Genomic DNA, 13,655 nt, shown 5'->3' on the forward strand with positions numbered 1-13,655 from the left:
ATCGAACTTATAAAGCAAGTTGTCTGCATTTGGATTTCACCAATGAACAGTTATTATGCCAACATTAATACATCGAGTTCAAAGAAGATACAAGGGAGAAGAAATCCATGATAGAGTCCAACAAACTCTGCGTCTTATCATCCACAAAATACCAATCTAAGATCTCAAATCTTACATCAACTAGGAAAAAGAAAGATATAACTGTTCATCGACTGTTATTTAGCTTTTTCTCCATAATGGTGGTGTTCTGAAATCTCAGTATTGAGTGTTCCTTTAGCGTCACCATCTGATCACCCAAAAAAAATAAAAAAAAACCTACAGTCAATAATGTGAAAAGTGCGAGTTGAAATAATGCATTTTTTTTTTCCAGTAGTCGAAAACAAAAGCAGTGCAATATAGCCACTGGAATTGAAAAGATGATGAACCGACCTTTTGATCTGTCGCTTTTACAAATCCAAACTTATTCATCCAGATGGATTGCTTCTCATCATCAACAGGAGTTATAAGAAGCTCTACATTTAGATGTCTCACTAATTGCTCAATCAACGAAAGGAGAGTCCGACAAAGACCCTGCAAGAGAAGTATTTTTCTTTTCTTACCAATGCTTCTTAATTCAAATGTTTCTAGTTCCAAGGAGATTTTATTAAATTTAATGGCATGTATTCAAAAGGCTCATGTACTTGTTAGGACAAAGAGTGATAGCCGCAAAAGCGCCTTCTTGCAATTGCAAGATTTTCAGTAACTGGTCCTTCAGGTATAGATGATAAGTAGGAAAAAAAAAAGGTTATAACCTAATCAGCTCCTGGCTTTCCTACTTCATCATTATTTTCGTTCAAGCATTTGCCCTATCGTTGCAGGGAGCTTGAGATTTTAAAAGGATTAAGTCATTAACATATAATCATTCAGGCCTTCTCTTTATTTCTCACCGTGCAGAAATGACCCTCCTCAATCTCTAACCTAACTAACACTTCAAAGTGGATGAGAGAATTTGAGGAAGGCCGCAAAAATGTCATTAGATCTTGATATTTAATTAAGTCAGGAAAAATATTATTTGAAAAGCATGCTCACCAGCCCCTGCCATTCTCTACGTGTGGCGATCAGAGGAAGCTCTGCAACATTTCGGCCAAATATTCTGATGATTGCAGCTGACACAACAACTGACCTGCATTCACCACATTGGTTGTGATAATCTACATTTACAAAAATATTGTGGACAAACATTGACCCACTTATTTGGGTTTGTCCATATTTCATAGTGGCGAATAATTAACTCCATTGTTGTGCAAGAAACATCAGAAAGCCAACAGAGCTTCTAATGGTCACTAGTAGAAATATCTATAACAAGGGAAGTGCTTTTATTGTAAAGGAGCGTACTTCACTTTTATAACTGCACAATGCATTCCTCGAAAATCCACGTAACGTTTTCCTGTGTCAACCTGTTTACTGCAAACATAAAGTTTGACTGGTTATTGAGCAGATCATGATGTAGCAACCAAGCAAAGAGTTGCAACTAATATAAGGTTTTCATATTATAGAACATACCCATAAACCATTGCGTATGTCCAAAAATCGCCTTCTGCAACTATAACATCAAATGCACCCTGAAGACAGATATATTAAAGTTGAATGATTGCTAAAATCAGCTGTCAGCATTCTACAGAATAGATGCAGATAGATGTGTAGTTGACAATTATTCCTCAAAATTTGAAGTGCTAAGCAATTTGGCTATCGCTAGTGAGTTATCCTACAACAATTTAGCAGCATTGATTGAATGGTATAAGAAATTAGTAACACTGTCAAGGTAATTTAGTGGTAAAAGTAGATAAAGATAACCGATGAACTGTGATGTCATCTACTGTTCTATTATCAACCTAATTCTACAGAGACACATCTTATCCATGTTCAAGCTCTGTCAGACGTTTATAAGGGACAACTAAAGATTCCTTTGGTCTCTACTATTCCCTCTAAACTTGCAGCCTCCTCCTCCCTATTCCCTAATTCTTCTTTTTTCCTCGTCATCTTAATGAAATTGCACGGATTACCTGCCTTCTCGTGCAAACAAGAATAAAACTACAATACTGTTAGAGTTTAGTGACAATTGAAGTATCTGGGTTTCTTCTGAAACCAAGTAAAATATTAGGAAGACAGGAGAAAGGACTGTAAAGAAATATAACTTAAAAGCCCAGAGCCCATTAAGCAAATTCCAATAAAAGCTCTGCTTCCAGAAAACTCAGGTTTGCAAAATTGAAGACAGCTTCTCCACACCCAAAAAGAAGAACAACAAAAAAGAGATAACTGTTCACAAGTGAAACTTACTTGAAAAACCTTAACAGCATCGGAAAGCAGCATATCATTTTGAGCAGCTTTGCCACTTAAAAGTTGCCAATCTATATCAGCTTCTGCATCACTAATCAAACCTCTCTCTCTGAAATTGTTCTTCAGTATACTAAGCAATGGACCAGGAATAACTTTTTTCCCAACATGGACTATAATTTCCAAAGCACAGCGAATTGCGCTACAGTTTGCACCACAAACCCACGTGAATCTGCGGACTTCCTGTAAGGAAGGATGAGCGAGACAGATGAATAATTTCTATCTTCAAATTATTCTATCAACTAAAAGAAGGCCAGAAATAGCCCATTGTCACCTGAACATTTAGAGATTCAGGACTCTCTAAACAACGAATATGATACGCTTTGTCACACTAGAAAGGAAAAAAAAAAATCATGCCATAAGTTTCAAAGACAATATATTAGTAGGAAAAATGAATTCTAAGAAGAAAAATAAGCCAGGCCAACAACTTACTTGATTACAGAATATTATTGTTGCTCGAGTAATTACTCCCGATGTATCAGCAGCATTCGACCTATACATGTTACAGTCATATAAAGGCATAAAGAAAAATGTGTGCAATTTGAAACATAAGCATTACCATAAGACTTAAATCAAGAGTAACTCTATTCAGTGAATTATGTGAATGTACAAATCCTACTTGCAGATGGTGCAGCAACCATCTTCTATTACTCGAGTTAATACACGTCTTAACCGAGGGTTGATTGGTCCAACAGCACTTGGAGCTGCAATGTTGGAAGCTACTCGAGATTCGAGACGGTTGACACAATAGGAACAAAACCATTCATCATTAGGGCCAATATGTAATTGCAAACAACCTGTAGTGTCAAAGTAGTAGAATAAACTAAAATGAGTATGATGTCAAAATAGAAGGCTAAAAACCAATAAATGATATCTAACACGTAGTTGAGAAGAATATTGGTTATTAATCTATTGCATGTAAATTGTTAAGAAAGAAAAAAATCTATGCGAGAATCAAGCTTTTTCATAATAAAAGCATGAAAACTGACTCCTACTAATGTAGTCCAGAGAGTTTCTGCCTATACACACTCTTATGTGGCTCATATATGCTTTGTCAACAGGATCTATTTATCTCAGACTTCTTGATATTGTAAGTTGAAGTACAAAATTTCTAATTCTATCCATGGCGAGAATGTTTGGATGCTGAGAGGCAGTCTACCATATTTTGTAATTGTATATTGGTATTACGATACTGATGAAAAATAAGTAAAAGATTGTAAAATGAATGTACATCTAGTAAGTTCCCAACTCCATAACCTGTTGTCCATTTTCTTTACCTTTTTTAATCCAACTATATAACCAGCTTTCATTTTGTCCTGCACTTTACCTTGTGCTTCCTAATAACTGGTAGCTTTGAGGTTTTGTGATTCTTAAAATTTATAAATAATAGGCACCTTTTAAAAAATTATGGTTATATATCGAAGATTCCAAAAAAAAAAATCATCTTCTAAAATAATCAATCTGTTTAAGGATTTTATATATGAAATGACCATCAAGAAGAGAGCCAAAATTTCAGAACATTTGCAAATAAACATGTTATATTATGCAAATGATCTGATGGGAATTGGTAAAATATGAAGCAGAAGTTTGTTATCCTGTCGTAAACATTTACCTGAATGAAAGAGCTTAGGGCATCCATCACAGTATACCAGTTCCCCTCCATCTCCACAGACTGAGCACAGATCCTCAGTGCCAATTGCAGCTGACTTTTGACCGCTGAACAAATTTATTGACAATTCATGTAGTGTCTTTCCATCAGAAGTGTATATGTTATGATAGCTGCAAGGAGACAAAACCTCTGTTGAGATGAAATATTCATTTAGTTTGCCAATAAAAGAATCTTAGTAACTAGGTTATTTGATAGTCAAACTCAAAAGAGCACTAAATAGAAATACTCACGGTTGACGCCTTTGGGCCATCCCAGCATGAGCTTCAAACTGAGAAGGGCTAAGCTGATCACAGGAGAACATATTAAGATAGTACACATTAAGCTTTGAACAGGGAAACGTACACATTAAGCTTTTCAGATTCCTTTTCATCAAAGAAATTACCTCTTCTTTGTGACAATCACACACTATACAATTTCCACGTTTATAACCTGTGAGTTGAATCTGTAGGAAGAGTATGAGAAGATTGAGAAATTGAGATGGCACAGCCCAAAAGAAAATTAACCACTTCAAAGAGATATAAATAGGAGACCTTTCCCCTTATACGGTAAGTCAATTCAGTTCCATCAGGAAGACCGTTTTCTTGGAAAACCAATTGGTGCAACAAAATGTCCCTGAACAAAGAACGAGATCAAAAAACTTAAAAACCTAATGATCTCCAATAGAATTTTTCGGCACACTGTAACTGACTTTTTTATTGGATCACTTTGACTAGCAGGTTTCTGTTGGACAGGGTTGCCAGATGATTGTGAGAAATACAGCATCCTGGATATTTTATTAGAAAGCGTACAACTCATCAGTGAATATAAAAGATCTGCACTCAGCAATATGAGCTGTATCAAGTACAAAGAATTCTTTTCCAATTTGAGTACATATTGAAGTTTCACTAGTTATAACTTTGAAAGCGAAAATTAGAAGAGAAAAGGAATAAAAGAATAAGAAGCTTAGAAAGGTTCTGGTTTACCTTTTATCCAATTCTGATGTGTCTTCCTTCTTGGAGCAATTAGTTGTGAAGAGATTTGAGGCTGTAAGTTTGTTGCCCTCTGCAACTGCCATTGAGGTGCATGGACAGACTGAATCTGGACTGCCTCCTCTCGCTGGATCAGCAATGCCTTCTGTGACTGACCCTTGGGAGCTAGATTTATATCAGCATAGTTTAGAATTCTATCAAGGTTTTTTATCATTCCTAGACCTCCAACAACAAAGTTAGCTAACTTCGCACGCATGAAAATGACATAAAAGCACTCTCAGAGAAAACATGGTGCTAACATAAGATCTGTAATTTTTCAAGAGAAAATGACATTAAAAGAAAAAAAAAACTGAGGTAGTGTTTTTACTGAAAAAATAATACTTTAATAGAAACATAAATAGAAGGTCTCCAGAGGTATGATTTGCTATGGGAGAACCAGAGAAGTACAATACACAAGGATAGTCATCTACTCATCTTCAATCCATCATCCCTATCTGGATGCATATATGCACATGGATAATACATGCATAATCGCATAGCAATCTCACTCCAGATCTGTCAAGATGTACAATGTCTTCAAACTATTGTTATAACATTGATCTTTAGCCTTCTCCTCACTTAACTAAATCTCCTCAGGATCCACGTCTACTTGATAAACAAAGGATCCATCTTTAAGATGTTTAATAACAATGTTTTCACTGATGCTCCTCCAAGTGCGTCTATCATTAAATCATTCATTCTAGTTTAGTAATCTACCAATGCTAGATACTGTGTGTATTAAAAGTTGCTAACACTGTTTTGATTTACCTTTGGGCAGAACACAAATTTGCTGCTCTATAAAGATTATTGCCTCATTTTGGCAAAACTAATCTGACAACACAAATACTATTTGGTGAACATTGCACTCATGCTTTTCGTCCTGATCACATATATCTACACATATACATATATATATCATGTCTACCTTCAGAAAAATCATAAAAGATGTCTTGAGGGGCAAGGAAAATAATGAACAAAATACTTAAAGAAACATCTATTGTTTCTCTTGGACATTATCATCTTTTACAAATAAATGGGACCAATCTTATTTCAGAAAATAGTCTGTTAGTTTCCAATGTCAAACTCACCTTTGAGCTGAATGACGCTTGCTATCAACTTCTGGTTGGATCTTCTCAGCATTTGTGCTAATGTTCGGATTATCATCACCCATTCGAAACAAACCTATAAGAAACCAATCGATCCCATGAGAACAAAACTAAAGAATCCAGAAGAGCTGCAGAGGCGAAGCATCAAGAACCCATGCCACCTTTCCAATCCTCATAAGATTTCAGATTGGGAGGGCGTCCAATCTTTTCTTTGACCATGTCTCCGAGCAAGTACAATGGATTATTTTTCAGTTCTTTCACTAGATTATAAAGACTTATCCCACTCTCCAAGAATATGTGATTGTTTTGGTTGCTTGATGTCACGCCTGCGTGCTTTTCAAATTGGTATGCAGAAACAACCTGCAATTCATCGTGAAAAGAACATGAATTTTAATTTGCTCTCTCAGGCTAATTCCAACTTTCAAGAAGAGAATCCAAATGCAAGAAAGAAAATGACTCACTTTAGTGCAGTTACAGGATGAACAGCCACAAAGTATACCAAGATCTCTTATGATTCCATGAACTTCTACCTGTAAAATTCACCAAATCCAACAAAGAAAACCAGGGAAATTCTTTTATGCTTAACAACATAAAATTATATTAAAAAAAAAAACCTTACTGATTCAGAAAGAAAAAGGGAAAAACTTCACCTCATCCTTCTTGTACCTAACTGTCAATCCTTCAAGCAGCCCAGTGGACAACAAGCCTCTCACATCCACGAGGAGGCTTCTTGGAGTATACCTCGTTAAAACCTTCGATTCCTTTGTATTTCTCGTGCAAGACGAAAAATCTACGCTGCAAAACGAAAAAGAAGGATAAGAAGATCAGATTGACGCAAAACAAGAATGAATTCCTGGTTCACGACAGAATCGCAGCTCTGCGCTTCAATAAATGAAGCAGCATACAATAAAACCTAGCAAAAAAAACAAAAACAAAAAATCGAATCGAGGACAAGTCCGAGCAAGAACCAAGAAAACTACCAGATTATCTAAAGCTTCACACAGAAAAAAAATCAAGATTAATCCAGAACAAGAACAAAATCCTCGTTCTTGACAGAAGCGCAGCTCCTTGATTTCAATGAATGAAGAGCATGCGATGAAGCAAACAGAAAAAAGCATCGAATCGAGGACAAATTCGAACAAGAAGTGACAAAAAATCCACCAGACTTATCGAAGAAACCAATCGATTTCGATCAAATGAGAAACGGTTTAAAGAACAGATTGGGGGAAAAGATCCAAATCTTGGGAAGAATAGGGCTAGGATTTACACTGATTTCTATTGGTAAGGCGAAGATAGAACGAAATGAGACGAGGATGAGGGATTGAAATAGGAGGGAGGGGGTTAATAAGGGTTTCTCCCAGCCGGCGGGAAAGGAGATGAGCAGGAGTTGCCCATGGCGGTTGGAAGGATGGCGGGAAAAGATGACGAGATGAGTAGGAATATATTATGTCGGTAAAAATTTACAAATAACACCTTTTCATTTGCGTTTAATTATTATTTACCCCCGCCTTCTCGGACCTTTCATATTTCGATCCCTACTTTTACCCTTTTATCAGCTCAGGAAAAAAAAAATACGCGTGCTATAGATAATAGATCAACTCTATTTGTCAAATAAAAGAAACAAAACATTATATAATTAATTTGTTTCGTCGAAGAATAAAGGTAGGACTTCGATTTTTCTTTAAGCAATAAAATCAAAAGACAGGGGTTGAACTGCAAAATTACAATAAAGGCAAAACACAATAATAAAAGAAATAGTAGAAAAGATAAAATAATGAACTTGAACAATAGAGTCTTTATACTTGCATTTAATACTTTAAAAATATAACTTTTATCAAGTGCAACATATATATAATTAATTTAAGCTAAATTATATACCTTGTATGAGAAATCGATTTGGTGAACTCCGTTGGAGCTTCGCTAGTTTCTTCAACCTTCTCCATTAGTCCATTGGTAGCCATGGATGAGGAGTTAGAACCTTCGCGGTTCATCTTTCGTAAGACTCCAGTAACCTTGAAAATTTCATCGTAACAAAGCTTTCTGGGAGTATTTTCGAGATGCTTGACGACTTCGTAGAGGCTTCTTCCATTGCTCAGAAGTATGTGATTGTTCTGGTTGTGAGTTCTCATCCCTGCATGCTTCTCGAATTCCACTGCTGTTAGTACCTGCAATTTATACTAATTAATTAACTCAATTTATACTTGCATCGATCTAACTCTTCCAGTTAAAAAAAGAATTCACTTACTTGATCATTATAGTTGCACGACGTACAACCGCATTGATATCCATTGCCTCTAATGAATCCTCGAAGCTCTACCTACTCATGCAAGTACGTAAAAAATTAATGCATTAGCTTTGTATGTTATCCATATGTAATTATGCGTGCATGCAGAGAAATAAAAGAGACGACGAGTAGATAGATGATATCACTTGGTGTTTCCTGGAGACGTATGTAATTGGCTCTCCTTCGAGTAATCGAGTTTCGAGGAGATCCTTAACGCTTGAGATCTGGACGCCATTATTGAAAGCTTCTTCACCTTTGCCTCTCTTGCATCCATCGCTGACAGCAGCTGATGACTTTTTCCTTGATCTGGATGATTTCTTCACCATGATTGCTTCTACTATTTATCTATCACAAATTTCATCAGCAATTTTTCTCCCCTTTTTTTTATTACCTTCGAAGAAGTAACAATGCAAACGATCAACACACTAGAAAGAGAAGATGCAAAATAAAAATATTTGGCAAGAAATTTAATATGATATAATGCTGAGAAGAGAGATCGAGAGAGAGAGAGAGAGAGAGCACAATCGTTACTCTTGCAAATTAACTATAATAAGAGTTTGAGTAGTATTAAGACTCTTCCCACATTGTATTAGCCTAATTTTATTTATTTATTTTTCATTTGTTATCAATAATATCGTGTCCGTATTTATCTACAAATTAATGTAAATATTATAAATTATTAATAATATAATATTTAATTGATATAATTTTTTTATAAAATTATCTTATTAATAAAATAATTTTATATATTCTAATAACATCAAAAATATAATATTAATAAACTAATATTTTATCAAATAAATATTTACTCATAGATAAAATATATAGTTACTATTTAAACTAAATATTAACCTAATTAGATCTTTCTTTTTTTAAATAGCGAAACAAAAAAATGGTAAAAAATTAATATAATATTATTAATAATCTAGTGTTTTAAGTTAAAAATAAAACATATAAAAGTGTAAATATTTTAATAATATTAATAATCTCATATTGCAAAGATATATTAAAAAATATATGTTCCATGTAAAATAATAAAAAATTATTTTAGACTATAAAACATAAATATATATATATATATATATATTAAAATAATAAATTTGTATAAGCATTTACTTTTTTTTACAAGCATTGCGTTGCACATTTATCTCCTTAGTTGCAGGAGTAACTTCTAAGCATTACATACATAAAATATATTAATTATTTATCATCTATTACATCAATTTATAGATTGATGACAATTCTTCACTTTCATTTTATATTATATTAAACATAATTATTACATTTTTATTTTAAAATACAAGTAAATATAAATATAATTACTCCTAAAATAAATCTCTTATTTTGATAATAATAATTTTTATTTCACCTCTATCTCTATTCCCAATGTGAACGATACCTTCACATACCTTAGTCGAGCCACAGATGAACCAAACCTTTTTTCCCACAAAAGAAAATTTATTGCTCCTACAGGCGCAAATGCTCAATGGCAGTGGTCGTGATAGTATTTTTTTTTATTTTATTTTTCGTTTTTATCGACTATGCTCATTATAATCATCAGCCAGGATTTCTCACAAAATCATCACCCTGCATGCTTTAAATCGAGAGTTAAAATAGGGTAAAGAAGCAATGCAAACTCAGATATTATTCTCTAGATAGGAGAAGTAGCTTACAAAGCCACTCTTATATCTGAGATCTATCTGTTTGCTATCATCTATCACAGCTTTGCCACAATGACAAATAGGAATTGCATTTCTGCAGGCAAAGTGTGTTTCAAGTCAAAGACTCAGAATCACCGTGCTTGAAGTTGTGAAGCAATCACCACACTAACAACAAGATTACCCCATCGAAGACAATTGCAAGTAATGAATAACTTCTGTGAGGCATTCAAGCAAAAATAACTTATGCAATTGTCAATCCTTAAAGGACAGATCCAAATACTCTTTGTTGCCTTTATGGTTCCTTCTCCATTCAGCTCCCTACAATAGAAAAAGCAGCACAATATCCAATGGCCAAAGGTAAGAACACTTTGGAATGAAGGAGGGCTTATTCAACTAGTAATAGTTTGATGCCACAAAGAACATCAGGTGTCTTCTTACAAGCAACTGTACCATGACTAGAATATTATATGCATCGAGAAGCTACGCTACAGCGATTATGTTACAAAAGCAAGCTCAATCTAGCTTCCCAGAAGTCGATAGAATTTTCAAGTGTCAACTACCAGCATATGATAAGCGAATTCAAGCTTCTTGTCCTCGTCAATTCTGCAGAAAACAAGCAGATTCTCAACTCCCAACATTATCTTGGCCAGCTAGCAGAAAACAATGAAATGCTGCTTATTCTGTATTCGAGGATTAACACATTACCAGTAAGAAACTCTAATAAAAAAATTCCGAGGATTGTGGTCTTCTGCATTAAGCCCCAAACTTTTAAAGTAGGATAAGTACCTTAGCGGAGATGAAATATTCACTGTCGTATACTTCATAATCATGCCCATAAATATAGGGCATAAACAAGGAAGAAGAAGAAGGTAAGGAGCAGAAATGCTGGAAAAATGTCTTCAAACCTAAAAATGAGCTTTAACCCCATCAAACCAACTGATCCACTTGGATTAGAACCTTTTACACCCTCCCCACGAAAGATATTACAACTATGACGCCTTTGTGAAGTTATTTAATCGTAAACTTCTCAAAAGATATTTATCCAATTCTACAGTTTTCATGTCGTGCTAGAATATAATTCTTCAATAGAAAGGCCATTACTCTCTTGGAAAGCAGACTGATTCCCTCTATAACAACTAGAAACTTATAATCATCCAGAAGAACATATGTTGTTGACAACTCCCTATTGACCTTTTACAATTAATAACTATCCAATGAAGTCAGGAAACAATAAATACATGATAATGGAAAGCAAACATCCATGCTCTTCATCTTTCCAGCCCACTGCCACCTTATAATCACTAACTTCCAATGACAACTTAACATTATCTTTTTGAAGATATGACAAGCACTTTAAAAACCACATAGTAAGGACACTTTTATAGAGAGAGACTAATGGATAAGGCAGAACAAAACCAGAAAGATACAAACTAATCTGAATGTTTTTCAATAGTACCACTAATGATGATCAATCTAATTCAAGGACAAGAAACAAATGGAAAAAACAACAACAGGAAGATTCATGAGAGAGAGAGAGAGAGAGAGAGAGAGAGAGAGAGAGACTCAATATGTACTAAGTACAAAACAAAATAACACAGTTAAGCATACATTGCAGTCAATAGAAACAGGCTAAAAAGTTTTGCCTAATCATCTAGAGCTGCAAACTTTTGCATATATTAGCTTGCAGATATGAGGCTACAAGCAGACACTCATCACATAACTTCCACAGATCATCTGATACACCCGAGGGCAAAATGTATAAAACAACCTGGACAACAAGCTTAAACCTACCCAATCCACCATCCTTCAACTATAAGCATTCACTAAAAAGCAACCAAAGTGCATGTAGAGTACCTCCTCAGTCCTCAACAGAACCAAGTAAGAATAATCAATTGGCACGGCCTCTTATGACATCAAGGCCCATTTCGGTTGGATCAGTAGCTTGCAATTCCACTTGGATACCATCCAGCTCCCTCTTGAACCGCTCCTTCGAGCTCGCATAAAGCATCTTACTCCTCACTCTTGCAATATCAGGGGACCTTCACAAGAAAATGATGGAAACCAAATGTTCTACATTCAATGTGCCGAAAGCCTACAAATTTCAATCAAACTAATGGAAAAATAAAAAGAATTACCATGCAATGAAGAAGATCTTGCTTTTCTGGCAATTCTCTTCAGTCACAAAATCAAAGTCATAGATGGCGTATCTGCATTCATTGGAAGGAAGGCCAGCAGTGAAATCATCGTAGCTCAAAGTTGGCTCACCGAGCTTCTCCACGACAACATGTTTTGACTTCTCATCAATCTTGTAAATAATGTAGCGATAAGTCCTTTTTGCCTTCAATTCCAAGAATTTCAGCTTGCAATCATCATCAATAGCCATTCCTGAAGCTGCGTTGGCCTGTAAAATGCAAACGCACATAAATAAGATGACATCACTTCCATAAGAGATCTAAATCGAGACAACTAACTGCAGAAAACAATTTTGGATAACAGCATACATTATAAATGTAATTTCAGAAGAAAAACAAGGAGACAGTAAGATCAAGTCAACTCGAGATCTCCATGAAAACAGAAAAATCGTAGATCTAAAATAACATACTAAAAGATTACTAGAACCATCCCATTATTACCAAAAACTCCTGCACGAATCTAATTGGCAGCATAGTATAGATCAAAATTTTACCTTCCTTCTCCCCGAATAAACGGCACAAATAACTCAATTAATCCAGTCATGATATCGGAAATAATATCCCTTTTAAAGCGAATTAATCAGCTAGCACACAGAAGCCAACGGTGGCCAAACGAAAAGAAATCCTCAAACAAAACCCCCAGAAAAACAATAATCAAGCCGATACCGAGAGCTAAATCCCTTCCGATGGAACGGATTCAAGCGGAGTTGACCGAAACGGATACCGCCGAAATTAGGAAAGAAAAAAGAGCACCAAAAAGTGGAGAGAAAACACGGAAGCAGCTCACAAACCCTAGCGGAGTAGAGAAGAGGTGGACCATACCATTTTTAGATGTCTACGATCGGAGGGAAGAACACGAAGGATGCGGCAGCGAGATCGGCGGAGAAAATCTAGGGCTCCGAGATCGGAAAGGAGCCCCCCTTTTTGATCGGTCTATGGAGTTGCGGGTGGTGGCTGTCTTCCTTCTGATATAGCTAAAAAAAGAAAAAAAAGCTAAGCGCGTTGGTCATCGTTCCCGGGCCCGGTTGTAAAGTAACAGAGAGCCAGTCATATGAAGCCACGTGGAACGTCGTCAGTCATACGCGCCTTGCTTGGGTCTAATGTTACGAAATTGCCTGCAGTTGTCAAGATAATTTACGATATGTGCCATTTTGGTTTGGTGCGCTAGTGGACCGGCCTGGTGGCCGTGGTTGGATTATTGAGTTGCAGCTGGCCAACTTTAAGCATGTTATACTGTAGTACTGTTGCTAGCTAATTATATGTACAAATTTCCATTTATTCTTATCAATATGGGTTTATTATACTAGAGATTGATGGATTATAATTTGTAGTAAATTAAATTAGAATTCGATTAATTTGTATT

At 35.4% G+C, this 13,655-nt stretch overlaps 2 protein-coding genes across 5 annotated transcripts; both read right to left on the bottom strand.

Annotated features, from left to right (window-relative positions):
• Window positions 1-8: 8 nt before the first annotated feature.
• On the bottom strand, window positions 9-8,284 carry LOC140791196 (uncharacterized). Its single transcript, XM_073141610.1, has 20 exons — window positions 8,034-8,284; window positions 6,806-6,950; window positions 6,617-6,685; window positions 6,317-6,515; window positions 6,138-6,231; window positions 5,005-5,175; window positions 4,731-4,805; window positions 4,573-4,654; window positions 4,425-4,484; window positions 4,273-4,325; window positions 3,986-4,152; window positions 2,993-3,170; window positions 2,806-2,866; window positions 2,648-2,704; window positions 2,317-2,556; window positions 1,543-1,601; window positions 1,375-1,443; window positions 1,069-1,162; window positions 430-570; window positions 9-286 (listed from the first exon to the last, which is right to left on the bottom strand). The coding sequence occupies exons 1-20, from the start codon at window positions 8,282-8,284 to the stop codon at window positions 206-208; spliced, it is 2,346 nt and encodes a 781-aa protein (XP_072997711.1). The 3' UTR covers window positions 9-205.
• A 2,183-nt stretch (window positions 8,285-10,467) lies between these two features.
• On the bottom strand, window positions 10,468-13,315 carry LOC140791418 (actin-depolymerizing factor 7-like). Of its 4 annotated transcripts, XM_073141981.1 has the most exons (4): window positions 13,115-13,315; window positions 12,236-12,501; window positions 11,955-12,139; window positions 10,468-10,703 (listed from the first exon to the last, which is right to left on the bottom strand). In XM_073141981.1, exons 1-3 carry the CDS (start codon window positions 13,115-13,117, stop codon window positions 11,989-11,991), a joined length of 420 nt encoding a protein of 139 aa, XP_072998082.1. In that variant the 5' UTR covers window positions 13,118-13,315; the 3' UTR covers window positions 10,468-10,703; window positions 11,955-11,988. The 4 variants fall into 4 exon arrangements, with proteins under 4 accessions (XP_072998082.1, XP_072998080.1, XP_072998081.1 ...); XM_073141979.1 differs by lacking the exon at window positions 13,115-13,315 and having other exon boundaries at window positions 12,236-12,537; XM_073141980.1 differs by lacking the exon at window positions 10,468-10,703 and having other exon boundaries at window positions 11,672-12,139.
• Between the last annotated feature and the right edge of the window lie 340 nt (window positions 13,316-13,655).

This window comes from Typha latifolia, chromosome 6, assembly GCF_019914945.1.
Source record: "Typha latifolia isolate L0001 chromosome 6, TyphaL0001v2, whole genome shotgun sequence".
Classification (NCBI taxonomy): domain Eukaryota; kingdom Viridiplantae; phylum Streptophyta; class Magnoliopsida; order Poales; family Typhaceae; genus Typha; species Typha latifolia.

Bases quoted from the DNA above. Each gene is read 5' to 3' on its own strand.
- LOC140791196 (XM_073141610.1), bottom strand. From the start codon at position 8,284: ATGAGAACTCACAACCAGAACAATCACATACTTCTGAGCAATGGAAGA. The intron at 4,485-4,572 runs GTCTCCTATTTA...CTCTTCCTACAG, and splicing joins CTTACCGTATAAGGGGAAAG to ATTCAACTCACAGGTTATAA. The intron at 3,171-3,985 runs GTAAATGTTTAC...TTGACACTACAG, and splicing joins CCCTAAGCTCTTTCATTCAG to GTTGTTTGCAATTACATATT.
- LOC140791418 (XM_073141979.1), bottom strand. From the start codon at position 12,522: ATGTGCGTTTGCATTTTACAGGCCAACGCAGCTTCAGGAATGGCTATT. The intron at 12,140-12,235 runs GTAATTCTTTTT...TTTCTTGTGAAG, and splicing joins AAGATCTTCTTCATTGCATG to GTCCCCTGATATTGCAAGAG.